The 24,276-nt window shown below is 47.6% G+C and overlaps 1 protein-coding gene across 3 annotated transcripts; it reads left to right on the forward strand.

The window, feature by feature from the left end:
- The first annotated feature begins 8,305 nt into the window (after nucleotides 1-8,305).
- Nucleotides 8,306-23,844, forward strand: PINK1 (PTEN induced kinase 1). Of its 3 annotated transcripts, XM_057698466.1 has the most exons (9): nucleotides 8,306-8,468; nucleotides 8,532-8,767; nucleotides 13,373-13,660; nucleotides 16,791-16,891; nucleotides 20,098-20,283; nucleotides 20,797-20,960; nucleotides 22,064-22,191; nucleotides 22,531-22,767; nucleotides 23,548-23,844. In XM_057698466.1, exons 1-9 carry the CDS (start codon nucleotides 8,372-8,374, stop codon nucleotides 23,803-23,805), a joined length of 1,695 nt encoding a protein of 564 aa, XP_057554449.1. In that variant the 5' UTR covers nucleotides 8,306-8,371; the 3' UTR covers nucleotides 23,806-23,844. The 3 variants fall into 3 exon arrangements, with proteins under 3 accessions (XP_057554449.1, XP_057554434.1, XP_057554440.1); XM_057698451.1 differs by having other exon boundaries at nucleotides 8,306-8,767; XM_057698457.1 differs by having other exon boundaries at nucleotides 8,306-8,767; nucleotides 20,101-20,283.
- The last annotated feature ends 432 nt before the right edge of the window (nucleotides 23,845-24,276 follow it).

Raw genomic sequence — 24,276 nt, forward strand, 5'->3', positions numbered from 1 at the left:
GCAGGGAGGAGGGTACAACTATGATTGATGGATGCCAGGGGTCCTTTGGGTGCCTGTGTCAGAAATGAAGCCAGAAAATGCTGTTCAAGAATAAATAATGGAATGGCCTAATAAGTCTCACACACACATAATATTTTTCACACGATTGTATGAGCACAGAAACAGGCATGGAAGGAACACCTAGTCTGTTAGTTTTTGAGGGGGTATGGGCAGGGGAAGTTAAGGGAGGGGAAATCAAAAACTATGGAAAAAAAACAAAAACAGAAACATCTCTGTGACTGGACTTCCCTGGTGGCGCAGTGGTTAAGAATCCACCTGCCAATGCAGGGGACGTGGGTTCGAGCCCTGGTCTGGGAAGATCCCACATGCTGCAGAGCAACTAAGCCCGTGTGCCACAACTACTGAAGCCCATGCACCTAGAGCCTGTGCGCCACAACAAGAGAAGCCACTGCAATGAGAAGCCCGTGCACTGAAACAAAGAATAGCCCCTGCTCACCACAACTAGAGAAAGCCCATGCACAGCAACAAAGACCCAACACAGCCAATAAATAAATAAATAAATTTATATAAAAAGAAAAACTATGAACAAAAAAATGGCATAATAATTGCATTAGTTACCTACTGCTGTGTAACAAATTATACCAAAATTTAGCAGCTTGAGACAAAAAAAAATTTATTATCACACAGTTCCTGCAGGTCAGGAATTTGGGCTAAGCTAGGTCATCTCAAGGTCTCATATAAGCTGCAGTTAAGGTATCAGCTGGGGCTGCAGGCTCATTCCAAGGCTCAACTGAGGAAGGATCCACTTCAAAGCTCACGTGGGGTTGTTGGCAGGATTCCTATGGGCTTTGCTGTTACTATTTAGTTCCTTGTTACATGGGCCTCTGTACAGAGCAGTTTAAAACGCAGCAGCTGGCTTCCCTCAGAAGAAGCAAGCAAGAGAGCAGGAGGGGGAGCACGACAGAAGCCAGAGTTTTGGGGTAACATAACCACGAAGGTGGCATCCCATCACTTTTGCCAAATTCTATTCCTTAGAAGAAGTCACTAAAGTCTAGCCCACAGTCAAGGGGAGGGGATTCCACAAAGGCATCCATACCAGGCCGGGGGGCGGGGTCCCTCTAAAGATGTAAAAATTGAAAACGTACATGTACAAGGAAAAGGAAAGAAAACAGAAAAGCAGGTAAGGGTGGCAAGAGGACCAGAGGAAGCAGGCTTGGTTGGCCCTGTTAAGGAGTTGACCTTATTCCAAAGGGTAGCTCTCAGCTTCAGATGGGGTGGGGTCGGGGGACATCGTCAGCTTTGTGCCTTAAGTAGCTCAGTCTGTTAAATCAGGAGATATTAGAGATCTGAAGGAAACCACAGAAGAAATAGCCAAAAGAGTGAAATAGCATGCCTCAGGGCTTAGTGGGAGTTGGAACAGGAGACTATTTGCTTTTCATGATGAGCTAATCTCTATATATTGTTAGTGCTTTTTAAACCAAGTATGCATATTACTTTTATTTAAAAGACTTTAATTTTAAAAAAACAGAGAGAATAAATGAAAGAAGCTTATAGAAAGGAGGTTCTTTTAGCAATAATGTAGTGTAAATTCTAGAGAGCAAAGGCAGTAGTTGATTCTGTTGGGGGCGGGGCGGTGGGTGCTATTTGACACTCCTGTTGTTTCCTTCTGGCTTCTCCTCTGGCTCACCCCTGCGAAGGAGGAATGAGTCATGTGATTGGGAGTTTGAAAGGATAGCCCAGCCCCTTCCTCTCTCCATCTCCTTGGGAGAGCTTGCGTTCCCAGATGGCTCTCAAAAAAGGGCTGGAAATCCAGCAGGCCCCATGCTGGGTGCTAGGGGACCTAAGGTTTAAAAATCACAATCCCTGTCCTTCCAGAACTGACCACTTAGAGGGGGAGACAGAGGAGGGGCATCTAGGCTGGTCTAGGAAAGGTCAAAGAAGGCTTCCCTCAAGTACAAATGGGGATTCTTTCAAAGAAGTAAATTAAGACAGAGGAATCAGCATGAGGCTTGGGACAACGGCAAGTAATTCATATTGGTGGACCACAAAGGGCAGGGAGCAGGGATAGCAAGAAAGATGCTAGGGCCAAAGAGTGAAGGACCTTCCCTGCCAGGCTGAGGAGCTTAGGCTTTATCCTGAGAGCAACGGGAAAGGGCAAAGAGCCTGTGAAGGATTTTAAGCAGCAGGTGACATAGCCCTATCTGTACTTTGAATAATCACTGCAAGGCAGCAAATTGATTGGACTACATAAACTACAGAATGTCTGAATGTCTCAACAACACCACACCTCCACAATCCATCACTGCCACATCTGCATCCATCTTGCCCAGGCAAAACGGAGACACTTCTTCCCAATGCAATCTCACTCTCCGCCCACCGTTGTCTGATTCTAACCTCCAAAAACTACAGCCAGGAGTTCCCCGTAGCTGGATTTTGATCCGGCAGCAGCTTTGCTCTGTCAACAAGTTTTAGCAAAAACCCCTTCCACCTCCGCTGGCAATTTACAGATAGCATTTCTGAAATGGTCTGTGGATAAAGGATGTTGCTGCCTTGGGAAAACGTGTCTGTCTCCTGCCAGGAGGAGACAAAGAGCGCTGAAATGGTGCCAAAGGACGTCGTCCATGAGGGAAGGTCAAACAGCCCTCAACAGCTCTTTTTTTAAGTCCTGTCCTTTTCCATTTTTGCATTAGCATCAGCCTCCCCCCCCCCCCCCCCCGCCGCCATGTCCTTTGGGGGAAGGCTAAATGATGCTTCTTAGGTATATTATGCACCTTATCAAAACTATGCAGTCTTGCTGCCTGGAGGGAAATGGATACAGTGAAGACACAGGATGCCCACAGAGCAGAGTATATACCAGAAAAGAACCCGTGGCCTCTCCGGCAACCCCCTCCATTCCCCTCAAATTCTTGTAGCTGAGCATATCAAAGCCTGACTTTGATGTTTAATAAATATTCTCTGAATGAATGAGACTCTCCGAAAGAATATTAAAATCTGCAGTATAAACAGATATCTCAGCAGAAAACCATATGCCACATGCCTGACTTCACCTGTGTGGGATACCACTAAAGAGACAGAAGATGTTATGAGAGAAACTCGGGATGATTCCCCTGAGACCTGAGACACAACACCACCGTGGAAGACTTCCTTCTCAGGAGGACAGATGGGGGCAATGGAATCAAGGCCACCATCCCTACGAAAGGCAGCCCCGTGCCCTGAACAATAAGGCTGTATCTCTGCCCTGAAAAGGGAGAACACAGAACCCCAGGATCCCTGTTGGAAGCTTCTCTGTGTAGAAATCCGCCTGCTTGCCCTTTCTACACGGAGGTCTGCTGAAGAATTGAGCTTCATGCTATGCTCGGTTTAGACCTGTTGCAGGCAAATTAGGTTTTTCTACAGAAGGAGAACTGAAGGAGTCCAGTGCTCTCTGTTGAACAAGAACTGCACAGTATACAATGGAGGGTTAATTAACATCAGCCGGGAGATTTCATTTCTGCAGGTGAGTAGGTTAAACATCACACGTCCAGCAAGTTTATTTCCAGCTTAGGGAGACAAATTCAAAGGCTGATAACAACTGCCCTCTTTAACTCAAAAACACCAATACAATGTCCCATCAGTGAATGTCTTCGAAGCTGCAGAGTCATCATAAGCCTCATGGTAAAAGGTTACATTCCTAGGAGAGTAAAGAAAATCCTTTTAGTTAAAATAGTAAATATCTCAGAGAACCTCTTGTCCCTTCTCAGTAAACATTAAAGAGAAAAGCTGTGATGATCATGACACACAGCCGATGGCTAGATTTAAACTTTAAAAAAGACCTTTGCCCCAACTGACTACGTTTCCATGGGTGAGCCTGTGGTCACTGGAGTGTGAAGTTTCTCCAACCTTCTCTTCCTTACCTTTTTCCAAAGGACAATGTCAACAGAGCATTTTAAAATCGTAATTTAAAATTCTCTGAGGTCAATCAAGAAAATGAAAGATAATTTCTGATTTCCATGTGCCTCTATAAATAAATTGGGAGGAAATTCATCTAGTTATCTATTTATGTCTCTCCCAAATAAATGTGATTGCATGTGACAAGCGCCCTGCTATTTCTCCCCATAGGAGAGATCAGAACACACATTACTGAAAGAGTTGGCCACCTGTCTCTAGCCAGGGGTCCACCCCATGGCCAAGCAAGCCTGGGGCCAGAACTCTTCAGATGACTGAAGATTCCTCCAGCAAAAGCTGCTATTTACATGTCCCTTAATTTCATATTTAAGCAGGAAGGAAGGGGTGTGGAGCCTTTTGCTTGCTCTCTCTTGGTGTCCTGCCTTTTCCATCACACCATCATCAGAAGAATCAAAGTGAAGATGCTCCCTAGTGTTGGCTGGCCCTAAAGAGTGGAAAGTCCCATCCTCTGTTCATTCAGGAAAAGGCAAGCTGAGATGTGCACTACTGCACAGCAAAGTTCAACTCAAGCTCTATGATACAACAAAGCTCATTATTAAAATGTATTTGTTGTTTGAAACCACTAAGTGCAAAGACGATTAAGTAAACTCTGTGAACTTTATCACACTATTCAAACTAAGTTCATTTTTCACAAAAATTTGAGGACTTCCCTGGTGACGCAGTGGTTAAGAATTCACCTGCCAACGGAGGGGACACAGGTTCAATCCCTGGTCTGGGAAAACCCCACATGCCATGGAGAGTCAAAGCCCGTGCCCCACAACTACTGAGCCCTCGCACCATAACTACTGAGCCCATGAGCCACAACTACTGAAGCCCTTGTGTCTAGAGCCTGTGCTCCACAACAGAAGGCACTGCACTGAGAAGCCCATGCACCACAACAAAGAGTAACCCCCTGCTCACCGCAACTAGAGAAAGCCTGTATGCAGCAATGAAGACCCAATACAGCCAAAAAATAATTAATAAATATATTTTTTAAAACATTGAGACCATGAATGAGTTAGACTGAAGTTTGTTTTTTTTTGGCTGCGCCACACAGCTTGCAGGATCTTAGTTCCCCAACCAGGGACTGAACCTGGGCCCTCGGCAGTGAAAGCTCGGAGTCCTAACCATTGGACCACCAGGGAATTCCCTCAAAATGCTTTATTTTTTTTAATTTGCTTCTACCTTTTCTTTTTTGTATCTAGTTTAAAATTTTTTATTGCAGTATAGTAGATGTACAATATTATATAAGTTAAGGTATACACATAGTGATTCACAATTTTTAAAGGCTATACTCAGTTTATAGTTATTACAAAATATTGCCTGTATTCCATGTTGTACAATATACCCTTTTTGCTTATTTATTTTATACACAATAGTTTGTACTTCTTAATCCCCTACCCCTAAGTGTCCATCAACAGATGAATGCATAAAGAATATGTGGTATGTATATATAATGGAATACTACTCCGCCATAAAAAAGAATGAAATTTTGCCATTTGCAACAACATGGATGGACATGGAGGGTATTATGCTAAGTGAAATACGTCAGACAGAGAAAGACAAATGCTGTATGATAGCACTTACATGTGGAAGCTAAAAAATATTTTTTAAGAACTTTTATTGAGACACAAGTGACATACAATAAAGTGCATAAAGTGTACAATTTGATATTTTTTCTTATTAGTAATGTACATATGGCAATCCCAATCTCCAAGTTCATCCCCCCCAACCCTCCCTCCCCCGCCCCCGACTTTCCCCACTTGGTGTCCATGTTTGTTCTCTACATCTGTGTCTCTATTTCTGCCTTGCAAACTGGTTGATCTGTACCATTTTTCTATATGGAATCTAAAAAATAAAACAAACTAGTGAATATAACAAAAAAGAAACAGACTCACAGATATAGAGAACAAACTAGTGGTTACCAGTAGGAAGAGGGAAGGGGCGAGGGGCAAGATAGACTGAATTTTTCAAAAAAGCTTTCGTTATGTTAAAAAGCTTTATGTAAAATATTTACAGAAATATTACACACAGAAAATTGCACAAATCAAAGTACACATATAGGTGAATTTTCATCACATGAACATACCTGGATCAGGAAACATAACATCCCCAGCACCCCCCAAAGCCTCTGCAAGTCTCCTTCTTGTAACTACCCTTCCAGGGGCAACCACTATCCTGGCCTCGAACACTGTAGATTAATTTTGTCTGCCTTTGAGCTTTATATAAATGGACTCACACAGTATTTACTCCTTTTTGTGTTTGTCTTCTTTAACTGATCAGTATCTTTATAAAATATATCCATGTTGTTGCCTACAGTTGCAGACACTGTTACAGCTGTTTTGGATTCCATTGGGTGAATATACCACAGTTTATCCAGTCTACTGTAGATGGCCATTTGAGTTGTTTCTAGTTTTACACTATGTGGAATAGTGTTGCTATAAACATTCTTGGGGAAATTATGTATGCATTTCCATAGGTCTATACCTAGGAGTAAAATTACCAGCTCCCCATTTTATATATAGGTTTATATATATATATATAATATATAGGTTTATATATATATAATATATAGGTTTATATATATATAATATATAGGTTTATATAATATATAGGTTTATATATATATAATATATAGGTTTATATATATTATATATATCTATAGGTTTATATACACATACAGGTTTCAATACGTTTAAATTCACCAATTCAAAGATGGATCTTTTTGCAGTTGCCTTATTTTCATTTCTATTTAATCTTATCCCTACTTACTATACAGCACAGAACAGGAGCTGTGCTGAAGGTTGCAAATGGGCCCCAAAATAAATGGATCAGGCTGGGCCTTTCTACCCAAGAAACGCTGAGGTGGGTCTCAGGTCAGACAAATGTCTCCTTGCCCTGAAGCTCACCTGCCACACACAGAGATACATGGCTACACCTACAAAAACATTTTACATCTCTTCCAGGACCTCTTGTCCACAACTAGCCTTAGGGGTGAGGAGAATAGAGGTACCCATGATTACAGCAATGTTTTTTACATGGCAGCACCACAAAATGTACCTCCTTGGCCTGGGGAAGGCATAGTCCCTTGTTAAAGGATAACTCACCAAATAAATCATGTAGACCTTGTCTGGATCCCAATTTGAATAACTGTAAAATAAGACAAAACAACAGGGGAATCTGAATATTGAATGGATAGTAAGTGATATTATGGAGTTAATATTTTTAGAGGTGATAAAATTGTTTGTTTTTTTTAGAGTTATCCCTTAGCAGTAGATACTTAGGTATTTATAATATAAAGTAATTATAATATGATGTCTGGGATTTGCTTTACAGTTGGGAGAATGGGGCGTATGAAGGTATACACAGGTGAATAAAATAACGTCCATTTGTTGATAATTGTTGAAGCTGGGTAATGGATACATGGGGTTCACCATACTATTCCATCATTGTGTGTTTGAAAATTCCCATTTAAAAAAAAAGGGGACTTCCTAGGTGGCGCAATGGTTAAGAATCCCCTGCCAATGCAGGGGACATGGGTTTGACCCCTGATGTGGGAAGATCCTGTGTGTCTCCGAGCAACTAAGCCCATGAGCCACAGCTGTCGAGACTGTGTGCCTCAACTACTGAAGCCCACATGCCTAGAGCCCCTGCTCTGCAACAAGAGACGCCACCACAATGAGGAGCCCCCACTCACCACAACTAGAGAAAGCCCGTGTGCAGAAAGAAAGAAATCTCTAAAAAAAAAAAAAAAAAGGAAGATAAAAGAAATCAGTACTAGTTCCTTCATCAGCCATTTCTAACAGCAGCTTTGGGTAACAGGGCTCTGCCACTAACAAGCTGTGCAACAATGAGCAAGTCGCTGCACGTCTACGGCACTCAGTTCACTGATCTGAAAAATGGGCCTTTGGGTGCAATTTCTCTTGGGGGTCCTTAGAAGCTAGCAGAGACTGTGGGCTTGTTGAGAGGAACGTAAGGGGGACAAGGACTCAACAACCAGGGCAACGTGAACTTTAACCTCAACTGACACTACATATGCCCTGGGACCTTCACTGCCCTTTCCATGCCTGTTTTCTTATCTATAAAAGACATTCCTATCTCATTGGTGGGAAAATTAATTAACAAATGCAAAGAGCCTGGCACGCTAGGTAATACTCAATAAATATTAGTTTCCCTTCTCAATTACTCGATTTTGCCCAGAACCTGCGATGTTCACACTCAGGACCTCCCTGACACGCTACCCCTGGACTCCGGGCGCAAAACCCCAAGAAACTACCCGCCGCGCAGGCGCACGCACAGCGCCCCCTCGCGCCCAGTCAGGAAACCGCCGGAGTGGCGGCCCCGCCCATGAGCGCCTGCGCCTGCGCAAAGGAGCCGCCCCCGAAGTTTGTTGTCGCGTCCGCCGTCCCGGACGCTTGCGGCTCCGGGGAGACCCGGTTGCGGCACCATGGCTGTGCGACAGGCGCTGGGCCGGGGCCTGCAACTGGGCCGAGCGCTCCTACTGCGCTTCACGGCCAAGCCTGGCCCGACCTACGGCTGGGGGCGGCCCGAGCGGCCGGGCCCCGCGGCGGGCTGGGGCCGCGGAGAGCGCCCGGGCCAGGCCGCGGGGCCCGGCGCGGAGCCGCGCAGGCTCGGGCTCGGGCTCCCCGGCCGCTACCGCTTCTTCCGCCAGTCGGTGGCCGGGCTGGCGGCGCGGCTCCAGCGGCAGTTCGTGGTGCGGGCCCGGGGCGGCGCGGGTCCTCGCAGCCGGGCCGTCTTTCTGGCCTTCGGGCTGGGCTTGGGTCTCATCGAGGAGAAGCAAGCTGAGGACCGGCGGGCGGCCGCGGCCTGTGAGGAGATCCGGGTGAGCGCTGGCCGCGGACGGAGGGGCGGGGGCGGGCCGGAGATAGGCTGGGGGCGGGGCTACATGCGGGGGCGGGGCCCGAGTTGGGTGAGGGGCGGGGCTGGGAGGCATTTACGGATTCGCGGGGCCCTGGGTCGCGCGGTTGATCTGGTCGGAGTTGGGAGCTCCTTGGCAGTCGTCGATGAAGGCTTATTTTCTTTGTTCCTGATCTCCTAACACCTGGCCAGGATCTCACTTTTGTTTTACAGTCTTCCTTTCCTCAGACAGCATGTTTTGAAAGATGTGCTAATCATAGCTCCTGTTGCACCAACGCCAGTGACTTTCCATGCTTTTTCTGAAACTTAAGGGCAACTAACTAAATCAGAACACTTCTGCTCCTGAGGTAGTTGCCACCCCCAATTGATGGGTGAGGAAACATATTCAGGAAGGTGAAGTCGCTTGCTGAAGTCACACAGCTAATAAAGGCAGCGCCCCAGGTCTGACTTTCCAGAGCCTGTGCCCTTCACCATTGCCATTCAGGCTGCCTCCACAGTTCAGCCCATTAGTGACATAGCTGAAGCCACAGTAAAGACCAACAACAGCAGAAGAAAACAGCAGACAGGTTTTAGTTAACCTGTGCGGAGTTATCAGAGGTGACTAGATAGGTAGGGGTTCCTAGGCTCTTTAAATGTTTAAAATAGCTCAGGGAATTCTGTTTCTACTCAAACCAAAATCTGTATTCCTCCAGAGAAAAAGAGCCAATAGGATGTGTTTATAAATAGGGAGATTTATTTGAAGGAGTTGGCTCGGCCGTTCTGGAGGCTGGCAAGTCCAAAATCTGCAGGGTAGGCGGGCAGGGGGGACACTCAGGGAAGAACCATTGTTGAGTTCAAGTCTGAAGGCCACCTGCTGGCAGAATTCCCTCCTCTTCCAGGGAGGTCATTCTTCCTGGGGTTTGGAACCACTCACTGACTTAGGACAGCCCCTGGGTTTCACAGCTAAGCACGGAGGTGGTGGAAGGTGGGGTGACTTGCCCAAGGACACAGCTGGTTGAAGACCAAGCAGTGTCTCCCATGTTTCCTGGTTTTCAGCCCAGTTAGTGTTACTCATCACCAGAGTGTCTCATGTTTGCACTCTGGCCCCTTTAGGGCAACAGGTGACACCTGACCTCGTCCCCAGCCTTTGTCCTTGTCTTTTGTTACAGTTCAACTGGCAGAAGCCAAGGGTGGCCAACTTGACAAATCCTACTTAAAATTGTGGTGGCTGTTTTTAAGCTGAGGACCTTGACCCTCCTGAGCTTACCATCTCCACGTCCTTTCCTCACACTTCACCCTTCTGTGTCTTAAAAATTTTAATTAGCTGCCAATTAATTTTAAAAATTCAAGGATTTGACTTCTTTTGAAAATCACCAGATCTGGTAACTCTAGTGCTGAAATTCCATATGGTGTCATACTGGGGGAGAACAGTGACCAGTGCCTTAAGATACATTTGGGGGGGAAAAAATAAAAACCACACAACATTTTAGGAAATGGGCAAAAGACATAAATATATATTTCACCAAGAGGAGATTCAGTTGCCAAATAAGCGTATGAAAAGATGTTCAACGTCACTAGCCATTAGGGGAATGCAAGTTAAAAATACAGTGTGATATCTCCACATGCTTATTAGAACAGCTAAAATTTTAAAAATAGTGATAATAGCAAATGCTTGTGAGGATGCAGGGAAACTGGACCAATGGTGAGAATATAAAATGATACAGCCACTCTGGAAAATGGTCAGCAGTTTCTTAGAAAACTAAGCATGTATTCATCGTATGATCCAGCCATTGCAGTCTTGGGCATTTACCCAGAGGAATGAAAACTTACGTTCACACAGAAACCTGTAAATGAGTAGCTGCTATGGAAAACAGTATGGCAGTTTCCAAAAAAATTAAAAATAGAGTGATCATATCCCAGCAATTCCACTTCTGAGTATGTATTCAAAAGAAATGAAAGCAGGGACTTGAACAGATATTTGTACACCTATGTTCATAGCAGCACTATTCACAGTTTCAAAAGGTGGAAGCAACCCAAGTGTCCATCACTGGGTGAAAAATAAGCAAAATGTGCTATATACATACAATGGAATATTGTTCAGCCTTAAAGGAAATTCTGACACATGCAACAGCGTGGAGGAAACTTGAGGATATTATGCTAAGTGATATAAGCCAGTCACGAAAAGACAAAAACTGTATGATTCCACTTATATGAGGTATTTAGTCAAATTCATAGAGACAGAAAGTGAACAGGGGCTGGGGGAGGGGATGGGGAGGTACTGTTTATTGGTATAGCATTTCAGTTGTGCAAGATGAAAAAAAGTTCTGGAGATGGATGGTGGCAGTGGTTACACAACAGTGTGAATGTATTTAATGCCACTGAACTGTACACTTAAAATGTTAAAATGGCTGATTTTATTATGTGTATTTTACCGTAGTTCTTAAGAATAATTTTTAAACCCCGTACACAGATGGTCATGGCAGCAGCGTTCATAATAGCACAGTGTTAAAAACCCAAGCGTCCTTCAGCAGGTGAATTGTTAAACAAACCCTAGTACAGCCGTATAGTGGAATACTAAGCAATAGCAAGGAATCAACCATTGATACAGGTAACAGTCTAAATGAACCTCAAGGGCATTGTGCTTAGTGAAAAAAGTCAGTTCTGAAAGGTTACATCCTGTGTGATTCTATTTATATAACATTCTTGAAATGACAAAACCATGGAGTCGTTGCCAGGGAACTGGGACGGGGTGAGGGTGGAGCAGATACAAAGAGGTAGCACAAAGGAGTTCGTTTGTGGTGGTGGAACTTGATTGTGGTGGTGATTACGTGTATCTATATGTGGGATAAAATCCCATAGAGCTACGCACACGTGTGCACACACAAAAGCATGCAGGTTAAAAAAGATGCTGAGGGACTTCCCTGGCGGTCCAGTGATTAACACTCTGTGCTTCCACCACAGGGGGCTTGGGTTCGATACCTGGTTGGGAAACTAAGATCTTGCATGCCACGCAGCGCAGCCAAAAAGAAAAAAATGGTGAAAACTGAGTAAGATTGTAGGCTAGTTAACACTAATGTACGTTGTCGCTTTCCTGGGCTTGATGTTGTACTAGTGCTGTATATCACTTTGGGGAAACTGGGTGAAGGGTACACAGGACACTTTATAGCTTTTTTTTTTTTGGCAGCTTCCTGTGAGTCTATAATTATTTCAGAATAAAAAGTTTAAAATTGTCTCATCCTCAAAACCATGGTTGATAAAGGATTACTGTACAAGATATTGCTTCCGCTCCACAGAGTTTAGAAACCAATTGGCAAGACAGACTTTCATTTTTTAAAAACATTGCAAGCTATCACGCGAGGTGTATTAGCTCATAGGTTCTCAGTGCTCTGGGAATCCTCCAGAAGGAAAGGTTGCTGTGGGCTGGGTTGTCAGGGAAGCAGGGGCTTGAGTTGGGACTTGATGGTTGAGTAGGTATGAGCAGGTAGAGCGAAGACAATAAAAACGGGGTGGGAGGAGCGGGGAGGGGAATAGTTTGAGCAGAAGTTCAGTAAGAGTCATGTGAGAGACCAGTATGGACTGTCCACATGTAGGAGGTACCAGAACACGGTACTGAATACCCTGCCAGGTTCTTGAACAGAAGAGTGACACGTGAAGGCAGTGTGGTTTCATCGGGCTCCGAAGCAGGTGAAGGGAGGACGTGAATGGGAAGGTCCGGAGTTGAGTGACTAACCATGAAAAGGGAGGGATCAGCAGGTCAGATGGGATTTGAGGAGGAGGGTGGAGTTTGGGTGACTAGAAAAATGATGTCACTTGCCTGAAGTAGGCAAGAACCCCCATTTGGGGCAAATGGCTGCCTTCCCAGTGCATCCCCACAGCACCTGCATTTCCATCTATTTCCATCAGAACTCTTGTACTCTTGTTTCCTTTCTGCAAACAGAATGGCCCACCAGGTTCCTAAGAGGTAGAGACAGGAAGACAGATGGATGGTCGAGCCACTGGAGATGCCTGGTCTCTTGCTCTATATACATACTCTGCTGGGCCAGTCCCTGCTTCCCTTACCTCCTGCTCACAGGAACGTGCTTGCTCCCACCCCAGCTAGTGATTGCTCTAAGCCTTACGCCAAAACAGCTCCACCTGCTAGTTTATTAAAGGGAGACATCTGCCCTCTTCATTAACCTGAGGGGCTGTGAGGGACGTGCGCCAGCCGCCAGTTTCCCTGGTAACTGATGAGCCAGCCTGACATCAGTTCCCCCATACATGGTAGCTTCCTTCTCCCCCAAGTAGTGGAGACTGCAGACGTGTCAGATCCTCCATCCAATAAACCTTTGAGGCTCTTTCTTCAGTTGCCTCGAGGCAGGGCAACTACAAGGCTTGCGGGCTTGCAGCCCAGCAACAGGACCTGATAACTTGGCTCCAGGGAGCCCCCTGATTTCACCCCCTTGCCTGCAAAAGCAGCCAGAGGTCATTCACAAGTGGGAGGGGTGGCTGCTGACCACATGCTCCTGCCCATCCACAGCCTGTACCTCCCCCTCCCTTCACTGAAGTCTTACTGGGCTCCCTGGCTCACAGTGCCTGCGTTTTTTCTCCACAGGCAATTTTCACCCAGAAAAACAAGCTGCTACCTGACATACTGGACACTAGACGCTGGCAGGGTTTCCAGCTGGAGGAGTATCTGATCGGGCAGTCCATTGGCAAGGGCTGCAGTGCCGCCGTCTATGAAGCCACCATGCCTGTGTTGCCCCAGAACCTGGAGGCGGCAAAGAGTATCGAGCTTCTTCCAGGGAGAGGCCCAGAGATAATTCCACAAGGAGAAGAGGAGGAACAAGCCCCAGGGGCCCCTGCCTTTCCCTTGGCCATCAAGATGATGTGGAACATCTCGGTAAGGGGGGGGCGGTTTATTATTAAAGTCAGCGTTTCTCAAAATGCCAATCTTGGGGGAACCTGTTGGCACTTCTTCCCAGGAAGTAAATAGGAAACAACACAGATTCTCCACAGTACAGGTGTCTCACGCTCTTGCACAAGAGTCTGAAGCAGCATCTCTTAAATTGTAATATGTCCACATATCACCTGGGGAATCAGGTTAGAAGGCCAATTCTTTTTTTTTTTTTAAGCATTATTAGAATATAATTGCTTTACACTGTTGTGCCAATTTTTGAGGCACACCAAAGTGAATCAGCTGTATTTGCACATATATCCCCCATATCCCCTCCCTCTCGCGACTCCCTCTCACCCTTCCATATCCTGGCCCTCTAAGTCATCACCCATCATCGAGTTTATCTCCCTATGTTATGCAGCAACTTCCCACGAGCTATAGCTATCTGTTTTACATTTGGTAGTGTATGTACGTCAGTGCTACTCTCTCACTTCGTCCCAGCTTCCCCTTTGCCCCCCCCACCCTGTGTCCTCAAGTCTGTTCTCTATATCTGCATCTTTATTCTTGCTCTGTCACTGGGTTCATCAGTACCATTTTTTTTAGATTCCATGTATATGAGTTAGCATACAGTATTTGTTTTTCTCTTTCTGGCTTACTTCACTCTGTATGACAGACTCTAGGTCTGTCCACCTCATTGCAGATAACTCAGTTTCATTCTTTTTTATGGCTAACACTCCATTGTATATATGTGCCACATCTTCTTTATCCATTCATCTGTTGATGGGCATTTAGGTTGCTTCCACGTCCTGACTATTGTAAACAGTGCTGCGATGAACATTATGGTACATGTTCTTTTTGGATTATGGTTTTCTCTGGGTATATGCCCAGTAGTGGGATTGCTGGGTCACATGGTAGTTCCATTTTTAGTTTTTTAAGGAACCTTCAAACTGTTTTCCGTAGTGGCTGCACCAACTTACATTCCTACGAACAGGGCAGGAGGGTTCCCTTTTCTCCACACCCTCTCCAGCATTTATTGTTTCTAGATTTTTTGATGATGGCTATTCTGACTGATGTGAGGTGATACCTCATTGTGGCTTTGACTTGCTTTTCTCTAATGATTAGTGATGTTGAGCATCTTTTCATGTGTTTGTTAGCCATCTGCATGTCTTCTTTGGAGAAGTGTCTATTTAGGTCTTCCACCCATTTGTGGATTGGGTCATTTGCTTTTTTGATATTAAGCTGAATGAGCTGCTTATATATTTTGAAGATTAATCCTTTGTCTATTGCTTCATTGGCAAGTATTTTCTCCCATTCCGAGGGTTGTCTTCTTGTCTCGTGTATGGTTTCTTTCTCTGTGCAAAAGCTTTTAAGTTTCATTAGGTCCCATTTGTTTATTCTTGATTTTATTTCCATTATTCTAGGAGGTGGGTCAAAAAGGATAGTGCTTTGATGGATGTCTTAGAGTGTTCTGCCTATGTTTTCCTTTAAGAGTTTTATAGTGTCTGGCCTTACATTTAGGTCTTTAATCCATTTTGAGTTTATTTTTGGGTATGGTGTTAGGAAGTGTTCTAATTTCATTCTTATACATGTAGTTGTCCAATTTTCCCAGCACCACTTATTAAAGAAGCTGTCTTTCTTCCATTGTATATTCTTGCCTCCTCTGTCAAAGATAAGGTGCCCATATGTGCGTGGATTTATCTTTGGGCTTTCTGTTGTGCCACATCTTCTTTATCCATTCATCTGTTGATGGGCTTTTAGGTTGATCTATATTTCTGTTTTTGTGCCAGTACCATACTGTCTTGATCACTGTAGCCTTGTAGTATAGTTTGAAGTCAGGGAGCCTAATTCCTCCTGCTCCGTCTTTCCTTCTCGAGATCGCTTTGGCTATTCGGGGTCTTTTGCGTTTCCATACAAATCATAAAATTTCTTGTTCTAGTTCTGTGAAAAATGTAGAAGGCAGATTCTGAGCAGCTGGTATGGGGTGGAGCCTGAGATTCCGCCTTCCTAACCAGCTTTTAGGCAATGCCCACGTGGCTGGGCTGTGAACCACACTGAGTAGCAAGTGCCCAAAGCATCCGGGCCGATCAGTTAACTTCATGGATGCAGTTTGCACTGTCCTCTCTCTCCCTGACCTGCCATGCTGAGGAGGAGGGGCCACACGCCTTCCTCTAATCCCTCCTCCCACCACACCTCCAGACCCAAGGCTGGCTTGTCACCTCTCTGCTCTCAACTCTTGCAGAACTCAACTTTGGGAGATTGAATATTTTTCCCACCTGAAAACAAAGATTTCTGTCCATTTGGAGTAATTTATCTTCCCATTACATGGGGGTGGGGGGAGAGGTTAGGAAATTCATCAAGACCTAATGTGTTTCCTCCTGCCCAGAGCATCTTTCCAAGGCTGAGGTGGGACACAGCCATGCAACTCATGCTGGCCACGGAAGGGTGTGGGTTTGTGCTTCGATTTGGGGAATGAAGGTTATTAGGTTGTACTTCCAAGCTGGGCTAGTAGCTGACAGGTAGCCAAATCCTTGATCTAGGAAACATCAGCCTTAGTATCGAAACTCCCACTGGTTGGCGTGCAACAGTAAATGCATTCATGAAAGCTAAAGGACCTGATTCCTAAAGGATTCTTAACAGGTTTCCCAAGTCCTGAGAGCTGTTCATAATGAAATGAGGAAGATAAGGTGCTTTTCCTTGTTTTTTGTTTTTTGCTGGGTGATGGAGAGGGCTGTTCTGTGATTTGGTACAAGTTTATCCAGGGTGAGCTTGTCGGGCTTGGCCTCTGCCAAAGGGAGCCTGCAAGGGTGGGCTTTAGTGCTCGGTGTCAGGTTCGAGCCTGGTGGTGACCGGAGGCATCTAGGAAGGAGGGTCCCTGCCATAACCATGACATCTCCTCTTGCCCTGGGCACCTGAGCTGTCACGAGTGTGAGGTGTGGGAAGCGTCTCTGGGTTGGCATGGATGGCACCTCTGCCCTCCCTCTCCCAGCAGAAACTAGGCATGGCTTGCCACTTCAGAGAGGTTATCTTAGCTTGAAGGTCAAAGCCAGTTCTAGGTTGTAGCTGTCCTAGTCCAGATTACAAGGAGGGCCTGGACTCAGGCCTGTGTAACCTTGGATCCATTGTGGATGTGTTCCAGGCGGGCTCTTCCAGCGAAGCCATCCTCAGCACAATGAGCCAGGAGCTCGTCCCGGCCAGTCGAGTGGCCTTGGCCGGGGAGTACGGAGCGGTCACTCACAGGTAAGCGCCCATCTGCCCACCACACAGAGCAGAATCCCCACCTGTGCCCTCAGCACTCAGCACAGTGTCTGACACGACACACAGTAGATAAGAAATGCCCACTGAATGACGCAGTGATGGATTTTTCAGTTGGTGGATAATTGGGAAAGATTGTAGACAGTCTGACTTCAACTGAAGATGCAGGTGGCTGACTCACGCAGGAGCAAGAAGAGAAGGCCGTCCAAAACTGCCCAGTTCAGACCAACAGGAAATAGATCTGATTCCTGATTCCTAAGTAATGCCCAGGTAGAAACAAATTGAATTCTGTCCCCAGCGGAGGTAACACTCACTTCATAAATAGCTGCTGTGATCTGATGGTGCCAAGAGATTTTTTTTAATGGCCTGTTCCCCAAGAGTTCTCCGTGTGGCAGAGGAGCCTGAGAAGCTGGGAGCAGAGTCTAGCATGGTAAGTGCTGGAGTAGCATGTGCTCAGGTGCTGAGGGAGTTCAGAGATGGTGTGTGTGTTGTAGGGCTTGGGGGCCATTCGGAATGTCCTCTTGAAGGGACAGTGTGTTCTGCCTTTTGAGAGCTGGATAGCCGTTAGCTAGGCAAAGGAGTAGGAAAAAAGGCTCCCCCCACAGAGGGAAGAGCAGCCTAAGCTCACCCGGCTTTGCAAACCCACAGGTTGTAGAGGTTGATGCTTGTGGCAGAGGAGACACTGTGCTCACTGTAGTATTTGTAGACCACCAGGAAGAGGTGGCCCGCGTGTTTTTGGTGACTTTCTAGAGGACTGGTTTGTAGATCAGAAGCAGGAAGGTAGAAATGGGGACTTACCCCTTACATTTCCTTTCCAGGGCTTGGGAGGCTCCAGTGTGACGGAGGGCAGGCCTAGGGGAGCAGCTGCTTGGTGGGCTTGGCCTTGTCCTTCTCTTCTCCTGATTCCTTCGTAGGGAAGGGTGGGTGTCAGCTGCTTCCTAGGGGCTGTTATCCTCCGGTGCCTCCTTCTGTGGTGGAAGCGTCGGCCAGCTGCCAGGGTGCTGCCGTGCAGACCTCACGTCTGAAATAGTCCTTGTCCCTCTCCAGTCCTCTACCTGCTTCAGTCTTTTCATAGCATTTATCTCCATGTGTCCTTAAGTCATGTCTCTGTCTATTTAGTCATCGCATCTCCGGCTGTAGCATAAGCTCTCTGAGGGCAGAGCGTTTCCGTTTGTTTACTGTGTACGCCCAACAGCTCAGTGAATATCTGTGCAGTGATTAGAGGAATATGGCAGAAGATCTGTTACCTAAAGTACTGATGACATCAACCCTGTCTCAGGAGAAATCTCTGAGGCCCTGAGAGCACTGGTGGGTTTCTTCCTGGCCTTTGGTCATCTGGAGACCTCAGACTCTGCCCTTATCATCCGCTCCTGTGGCAGATCTTGACGTCTGATCTTGTCCTGTTTTCACCCTGCACTCCACCGTGCTGAGTTCATATGCCCTCCCCTGATGCACACTGGCTCTCGTGTGTGCAGTTACCTGTACTCGGGCTGACCTCCACCACAGCCTCTGGTCCTGTTCCAGTTCTCCATTCAAACACACACACACACCCCTACAGCCCTCCCCAGCACAGCCACATGCTTCCTCTGGGCTCTCGTGACAACCAGGCACTGCTTTCCCACTGTGGCACTGACAGCCTTGTGCTGTGATCCTGATTCTCCTAATGGCCCCAGGCTAGGAACAATGCTTTGACTCCTTTGATTGCCAAGGACAGGGGCCCATTTGGGTGGACTCCAAGGGAACTGTACAAGGCCACACATGGACTGGCTTCAAAGCTTGGAACTGTGGCAGCCCTGAGGACAGGGCAGGCGTCGACCTCTCTGTGTTGTTTTGATGTGTCTGGGCTTCTGCTCCATCCTCCTCTCTCTGCCACCCAGCGTCCTTATTTCCTACCCATGGCAATGCCTCTGGCTTTCCTCAGGCCTCAAGTTCATGTGCCCAGAGCACAGTGGGGCAAACAATACCAAAATATCAGAGTTTGGAACAGAGAAAGGTTTATTGCAGGGCTGAGCAAGGAGATGGGTGGCTCATGCCAAAAAAACCCCAAACTCCCCCAAGGGTTTCAGCAAAGCATTTTTAAAGCCCAAGTGAGGGAAGGGAGTCTCAGGGTATGTGATTGGCTCGTGCACAATTCTCTGGTAGGTGGTGAGGTGACAGAATGATATCACAGTGGTTAACATTATCAGTGCTTAGGTGCCTGGAAGTACGGAGGCTACCTGCTCATGGTCATCAAGATGTGACCCTTTGGTGGGGGGTTGTCACATCTATAAAACAGCTCAGGAAGTGTGCATCAGCTACTGTTATCCAGGTACTGCAGAGAGGAGATAAAACAGAGGATACAGGGGAAGAGTCTGCCCCAGGAAGGCCCCACAGGGCCCGCTCGGTTACAGCATCCTTCACTCTCAGCTCCATTGCTGACTGCCCAGTTACTGCCAAGTTTCTTCACTCACTCACTCACTCCACAAAGAGAGACTCTCCCCTTTGCCTGCCAGCCACTGGGTCTCAGACATGACTGCAGGCTTGCTGCCCTTGCGGTAGGTGCCCGCCCGTAGTCCCGGCAGCTCTGAGCAAGGGGCGGGGCTGGTACACAGCAGGCGGTCCCGCAGCCCCAGTCCTGCAGTCCCAAGCGTGGCCGTTGTGTCTGAGCAGGGCAGTGGATGTGGGGCTCCCAGAGATGGCAGAGGCGTGGGCAGGGCAGCAGGTGACATCTCTACCGTGAACTGCATCTGTATCCGCTCAAAGGTTTATTGCGCTCATACTCCATGCGAAGTGTTATGGTAAAACTTGGAATCGGGGAGATCCTAGGCCCTTTATAAGTATTAACAGCTTCATGAGGTATGTTACTACCTTGTCCCCCTTTTGCATTTGAGACAGAGTCCAGAGAAGTTAAGCAACTTGGCCAAGGACTTGGAGTGGCTGGCATGGGATTCAGTCCCAGGCAGTCTGATTCCAGAGTCTCCTACACTGTGTTCTGCCACATGGGATGGATGGACGGTGGACGGACTGGTGGGGTCACCAAATGTGATGAGTCATCGTGGGTTTTTCTTCCAGCACTGGGCTCTGCACGTGGCACATGTTTGATATAAATATGGGTGGATAAATGAATGTCAGTATTAACTGTGGCCTCAGATTATTATATTTCCAAGTGTCATATCTGCTACTGACCTCATGTTTGTCCCACTTGGCTGAAGTAGAAGATCCAAGGGAGGTCCCAAGCAGCTGGCCCCCCACCCAAACATCATCCGGGTCTTCCGCGCCTTCACCTCGTCTGTGCCGCTGCTGCCGGGGGCCCTGGTCGACTACCCTGACGTGCTGCCCCCGTGTCTTCACCCCGAAGGCCTGGGCCACGGGCGCACGCTCTTCCTCGTCATGAAGAAGTAAGTGGCAGGGGTCTGGCGGGATCTGTAGTGAGCGGTGCACCTGAAGCTTGAGGTTGCAGGGAAGAGGGATCCTCACCCTTTGGGAGATAAGGCCAGGCTGAGGGTGTGCACCTGCCCTGGAGAGCAGCTTCCCTTTAGGACAACTTTTCATGAAAACAGAAACACATGTTGAGTCAGAACATACTTCCCACCTAGTGCTGTTAGTAGCTTTCGACATTGCCTGCTCTGTGCTCACCTTACCTGGTTTTTTAACATAAAATGTTCTCCTTCCTCCGTCTCTGCACCCCTGGCAATGCTAGGTGGGTATTTTAAGGAAATAAGCAGCTGTACTGTTTGAGGCCCCAGCTCTTACTTCCTAATTTCAAGATGATGGGTGGGAATAGAAAGGATACTTGAGGAAAGAAGAAATCGAAAAGTTCAGGAAGAGGAAAGGCCATCATCCTAGTAGGAAATAAGGTGCTCGGGATCCTTGGTGCGCAGTAGCTGAGGCCCTGTCACCCTTTCCGCCAGCTACCCCTGTACCCTGCGCCAGTACTTGCGCAGGAACACCCCGAGCCCCCGCCTGGCCACTGTGATGACTTTGCAGCTCTTGGAAGGGGTGGATCACCTGGTCCAGCAGGGCGTCGCGCACAGAGACCTGAAATCCGACAACATCCTCGTGGAGCTGGATGCAGGTAGGTGCCCCGCCGCACCTCTGAGCTGTCCAGGGTGCACTGGACTTCAGGTCGGGGGACATTTGGGAGCCTTTGGGTCTTTGTGGTTTTTATGTTCTAAGTTGTATCTTAGCTCTGTCCACGAGAGATGAGCACTCCCTCCTTCAAGACGGAGGTTTTTGTTCTCTGCGTGGGACTCGTGGAGTGGTGGTTAATGGCTCCCAGGTTCCTTTCAGTTGCCCACTTACAGAACAGGAACCTCAGTGGTCAACGTTTTCTTGAATAAAGTGAAAGAGAGGCAGACTTTAGCTTAATATAAGAAAGGATTTTCAAACAGTGAGCACTGCTTGAATGTAAGCCCAGCTGCCTCTGGCAGTGAGCTCCCCATCACTGGAAGCACTCAAGTGAAGCTGGATGGCCCACTTGCCTGGGGATCCTGTAAAGGAGAGTCATACCTCTGGTCAGTTTGGAAATAGAAGATTTAAGATAAGTAAACATGCAATTAAATTCTAGAGGAAGTGGCTTGTTTGTTTGGTGTTTTTTTTTTTAGCCTCACTGCGTGGCATGTGGAATCTTAGTTCCCCAACCAGGGATCAAACCCATGTCCCCGCAGTGGAATCGTGGAGTCCTAACCACTGGACCTCTGGGGAAGTCCCTGGAACTGGCTTTTTAAAGGAAGTCTGTGTGAATCCTTTTATAAATAACTAATCCATAATGCACCTATTTCTGAGGTTTGGATTTGAGGTTTCAAGTTGAAATCAAAGACTCTTGGAGGTCGTTTGAGGCAGCACCACCTGATGAGTAAAACAAGAGCTGCTCCTTCCGTCTTGGAGGAGCTCCAATTTCTAGATTATTTATATTGAGCCAAATTCTATCCAGTTCTTTGCTTGGGGACCTTGATTTCCTAGAGTTATGTCCGTATTTGTGTGGCTGGCCCCACTCAGCTCTCCGGCGAGTGGGCAGCTGTCCTGGCCTTGCTGGCCTGGGCTTCTGGGTCAGCATGGAGTCCCTGTGAGCCCTTCTCGCCCACGTCCTGAGGGTGGCTTTAGTGGAAACATAGGAGGGGCTTGGGGTGGGCGGAGGGGAGGAGACTCGGCCACTTACTTCTGCCTGTCCCTCGGCAGATGGCTGCCCCTGGTTGGTGATCACAGACTTTGGCTGCTGCCTGGCTGATGAGCGCGTTGGCCTGCAGCTGCCTTTCACCAGCTGGTACGTGGACCGCGGCGGAAACGGCTGCCTGATGGCCCCCGAGGTGAGTCCCGCTGAGTGCGTCAGGCGCCATCCACAGAGCCTCTCCCACCAGGTCTCCTCACTGTTTACTCAACACTTTCATCTTTTCTGACCCGTAATTTATCAGAAGTGTCTTCCCTGCCTCTTTGCTTTAATCTGGATCTCTCTGATGTTCCAGATGTGAGTTTTGTTAGCACAAAGTAGGCAGCCTGAGCAGATTCTCCAGGATCTGAGCTACAATCCACTCAGATTCTGGGTCCCAGGGGACAGTCTGGATTAGTCTGTGAATCGGGTGCCATGCAGGAGTAGGAATAGGTTAGAAGAACAGCAGCACGACTGCTCACCGTTGCTTTCCGAGCAGGTGTCCACAGCCTGCCCTGGCCCCGGGGCAGTGATCGACTACAGCAAGGCCGATGCCTGGGCCGTGGGAGCGCTCGCCTATGAAATCTTCGGGCTCCCCAATCCCTTTTACGGCCAGGGCAGGGCTCACCTTGAAAGCCGAAGCTACCAAGAAGCTCAGCTGCCAGCACTGCCCGAGTCCGTGCCTCTGGACGTGAGACAGCTGGTGAGGTCACTGCTCCAGCGAGATGCCGGCAAGGTGAGGCATCCCCGGGTTTACAGGGACTGTGTAGGTGGAAACCTCAGTGAATGTTCCAGAGTAAAGGTCAGGACTGGGCAAGCACTAGGGTGAAGACGGCTCCTCTGTCTTACACAGGTAAAGGCCAAGTATGGGAGAACACAAAATGGACCTGCATAGCAGTAGGGGAGCTGGCCACCCAATCAGTCAGGATTCCAGTAGTTCAATTCCTCTTGGCTTTAGTTGCTTAAAGTTACTCAAAGGGAAAGAGACGCCGTTTTAAGAAATGTTTAAAGATGATGTAGCTTAAAGAATCAGCTGAGATCTAATTAGACAGATGTGGTGACATCTCCTAAGAGATTTGGACATTTTGAAATTACTATAAAGACTAACATATTTGAAACCTTACCTGGAGTGGCAGGTGGGGGTCAGGTGGCATGTTTAGTGGAAAGAGCATGGACAGACCAGGGCTCAAACTCCTGTCCTACCACATACCCTCACTGTGCTCGGCAGGCAGTCATGGTCACGGTCACGGTCACTAAGTCGTGACCACCCCCCTCACCCAGACACGGCTCCTGGGCCTTCCAGGACGGGGAGGCTATTCCAGCGATGCACACTCCTCCCCACCCCCCACCAGTCTGTACCCATGGAGAAGCCGGGAGCCTGGGTAGAGATCAGCCAGTGTGTGTCAGGTGATTGCAGGGTATTGTAGGAGAGAGAAGGGAAGGCCCTGAACAAAGCAGGTGAGGGTGAAGCCTTTTTCACAGGCATTCTGAGCTTCAGCTTCCCCTCCTGTTACAGAGGCCGTCTGCCCGGGTGGCTGCTAACGTGCTTCATGTAAGCCTCTGGGGTGAACATTCTCTAGCCCTGAAAAACCTGAAACTGGACAAGATGATTGGCTGGCTCCTTCAGCAATCAGCCGCCACTCTGCTGGCCAGCAGGCTTACAGAGAAGAACTGCGTGGAAACAAAAATGAAGATGTTATTTCTGGCCAACCTGGAGTACGAAGCACTGAGCCAGGCAGCCCTCCTCCTCTGCTCCTGGAGGGTGGCCCCGTGACAGCTGGTGTGGCCATGAATTACTAAAGAGCTTCCAGTATCTGTGTCGTGATGGTCTGTGAATGCTGAGGGAGGGGCTCCCAGGTCAGGGGGTGGAGGAGTTGGGAGAAAAAATGGCACAGGGAGGGCCAGTCAGCCAAAGAGAAGGCCTCGGGTTTGGCAAAAGGAACAGCTTGAGTTCATGGTCTGGCTACTAACACGCTCCAGCTGTGTGATTTAGAGGCATCGTATAACCTGTGTGGACTGACATTCTCTTACCTAGAAAATGAAGAAACCGCTCTGGATAGAGGTTGGCAAACTTTTCCTGTCAAGGGTTAGTACTCAGGCTGCGGCAGCTACTGGACTCTGCCGTTGTAGTGCAAAGGCACCTCAGATGTGTCAACACGTCAGCGTGGCAGCTTCCCAGGAAAGCTGCATTTAGGGACACTGAGATTTGGATTTCAGGTGTCACTAAATATCCTCAATTTTTTTC

This window comes from Hippopotamus amphibius, chromosome 1 (assembly GCF_030028045.1).
Source record: "Hippopotamus amphibius kiboko isolate mHipAmp2 chromosome 1, mHipAmp2.hap2, whole genome shotgun sequence".
NCBI lineage: Eukaryota > Metazoa > Chordata > Mammalia > Artiodactyla > Hippopotamidae > Hippopotamus > Hippopotamus amphibius.

Coding starts and splice junctions, on each gene's coding strand:
- PINK1 (XM_057698451.1), top strand. CDS start 8,372: ATGGCTGTGCGACAGGCGCTGGGCCGGGGCCTGCAACTGGGCCGAGCG. Junction 8,768..13,372: donor CGGCCTGTGAGGAGATCCGG/GTGAGCGCTGGC, acceptor TTTTCTCCACAG/GCAATTTTCACCCAGAAAAA. Junction 20,961..22,063: donor CCTCGTGGAGCTGGATGCAG/GTAGGTGCCCCG, acceptor GTCCCTCGGCAG/ATGGCTGCCCCTGGTTGGTG.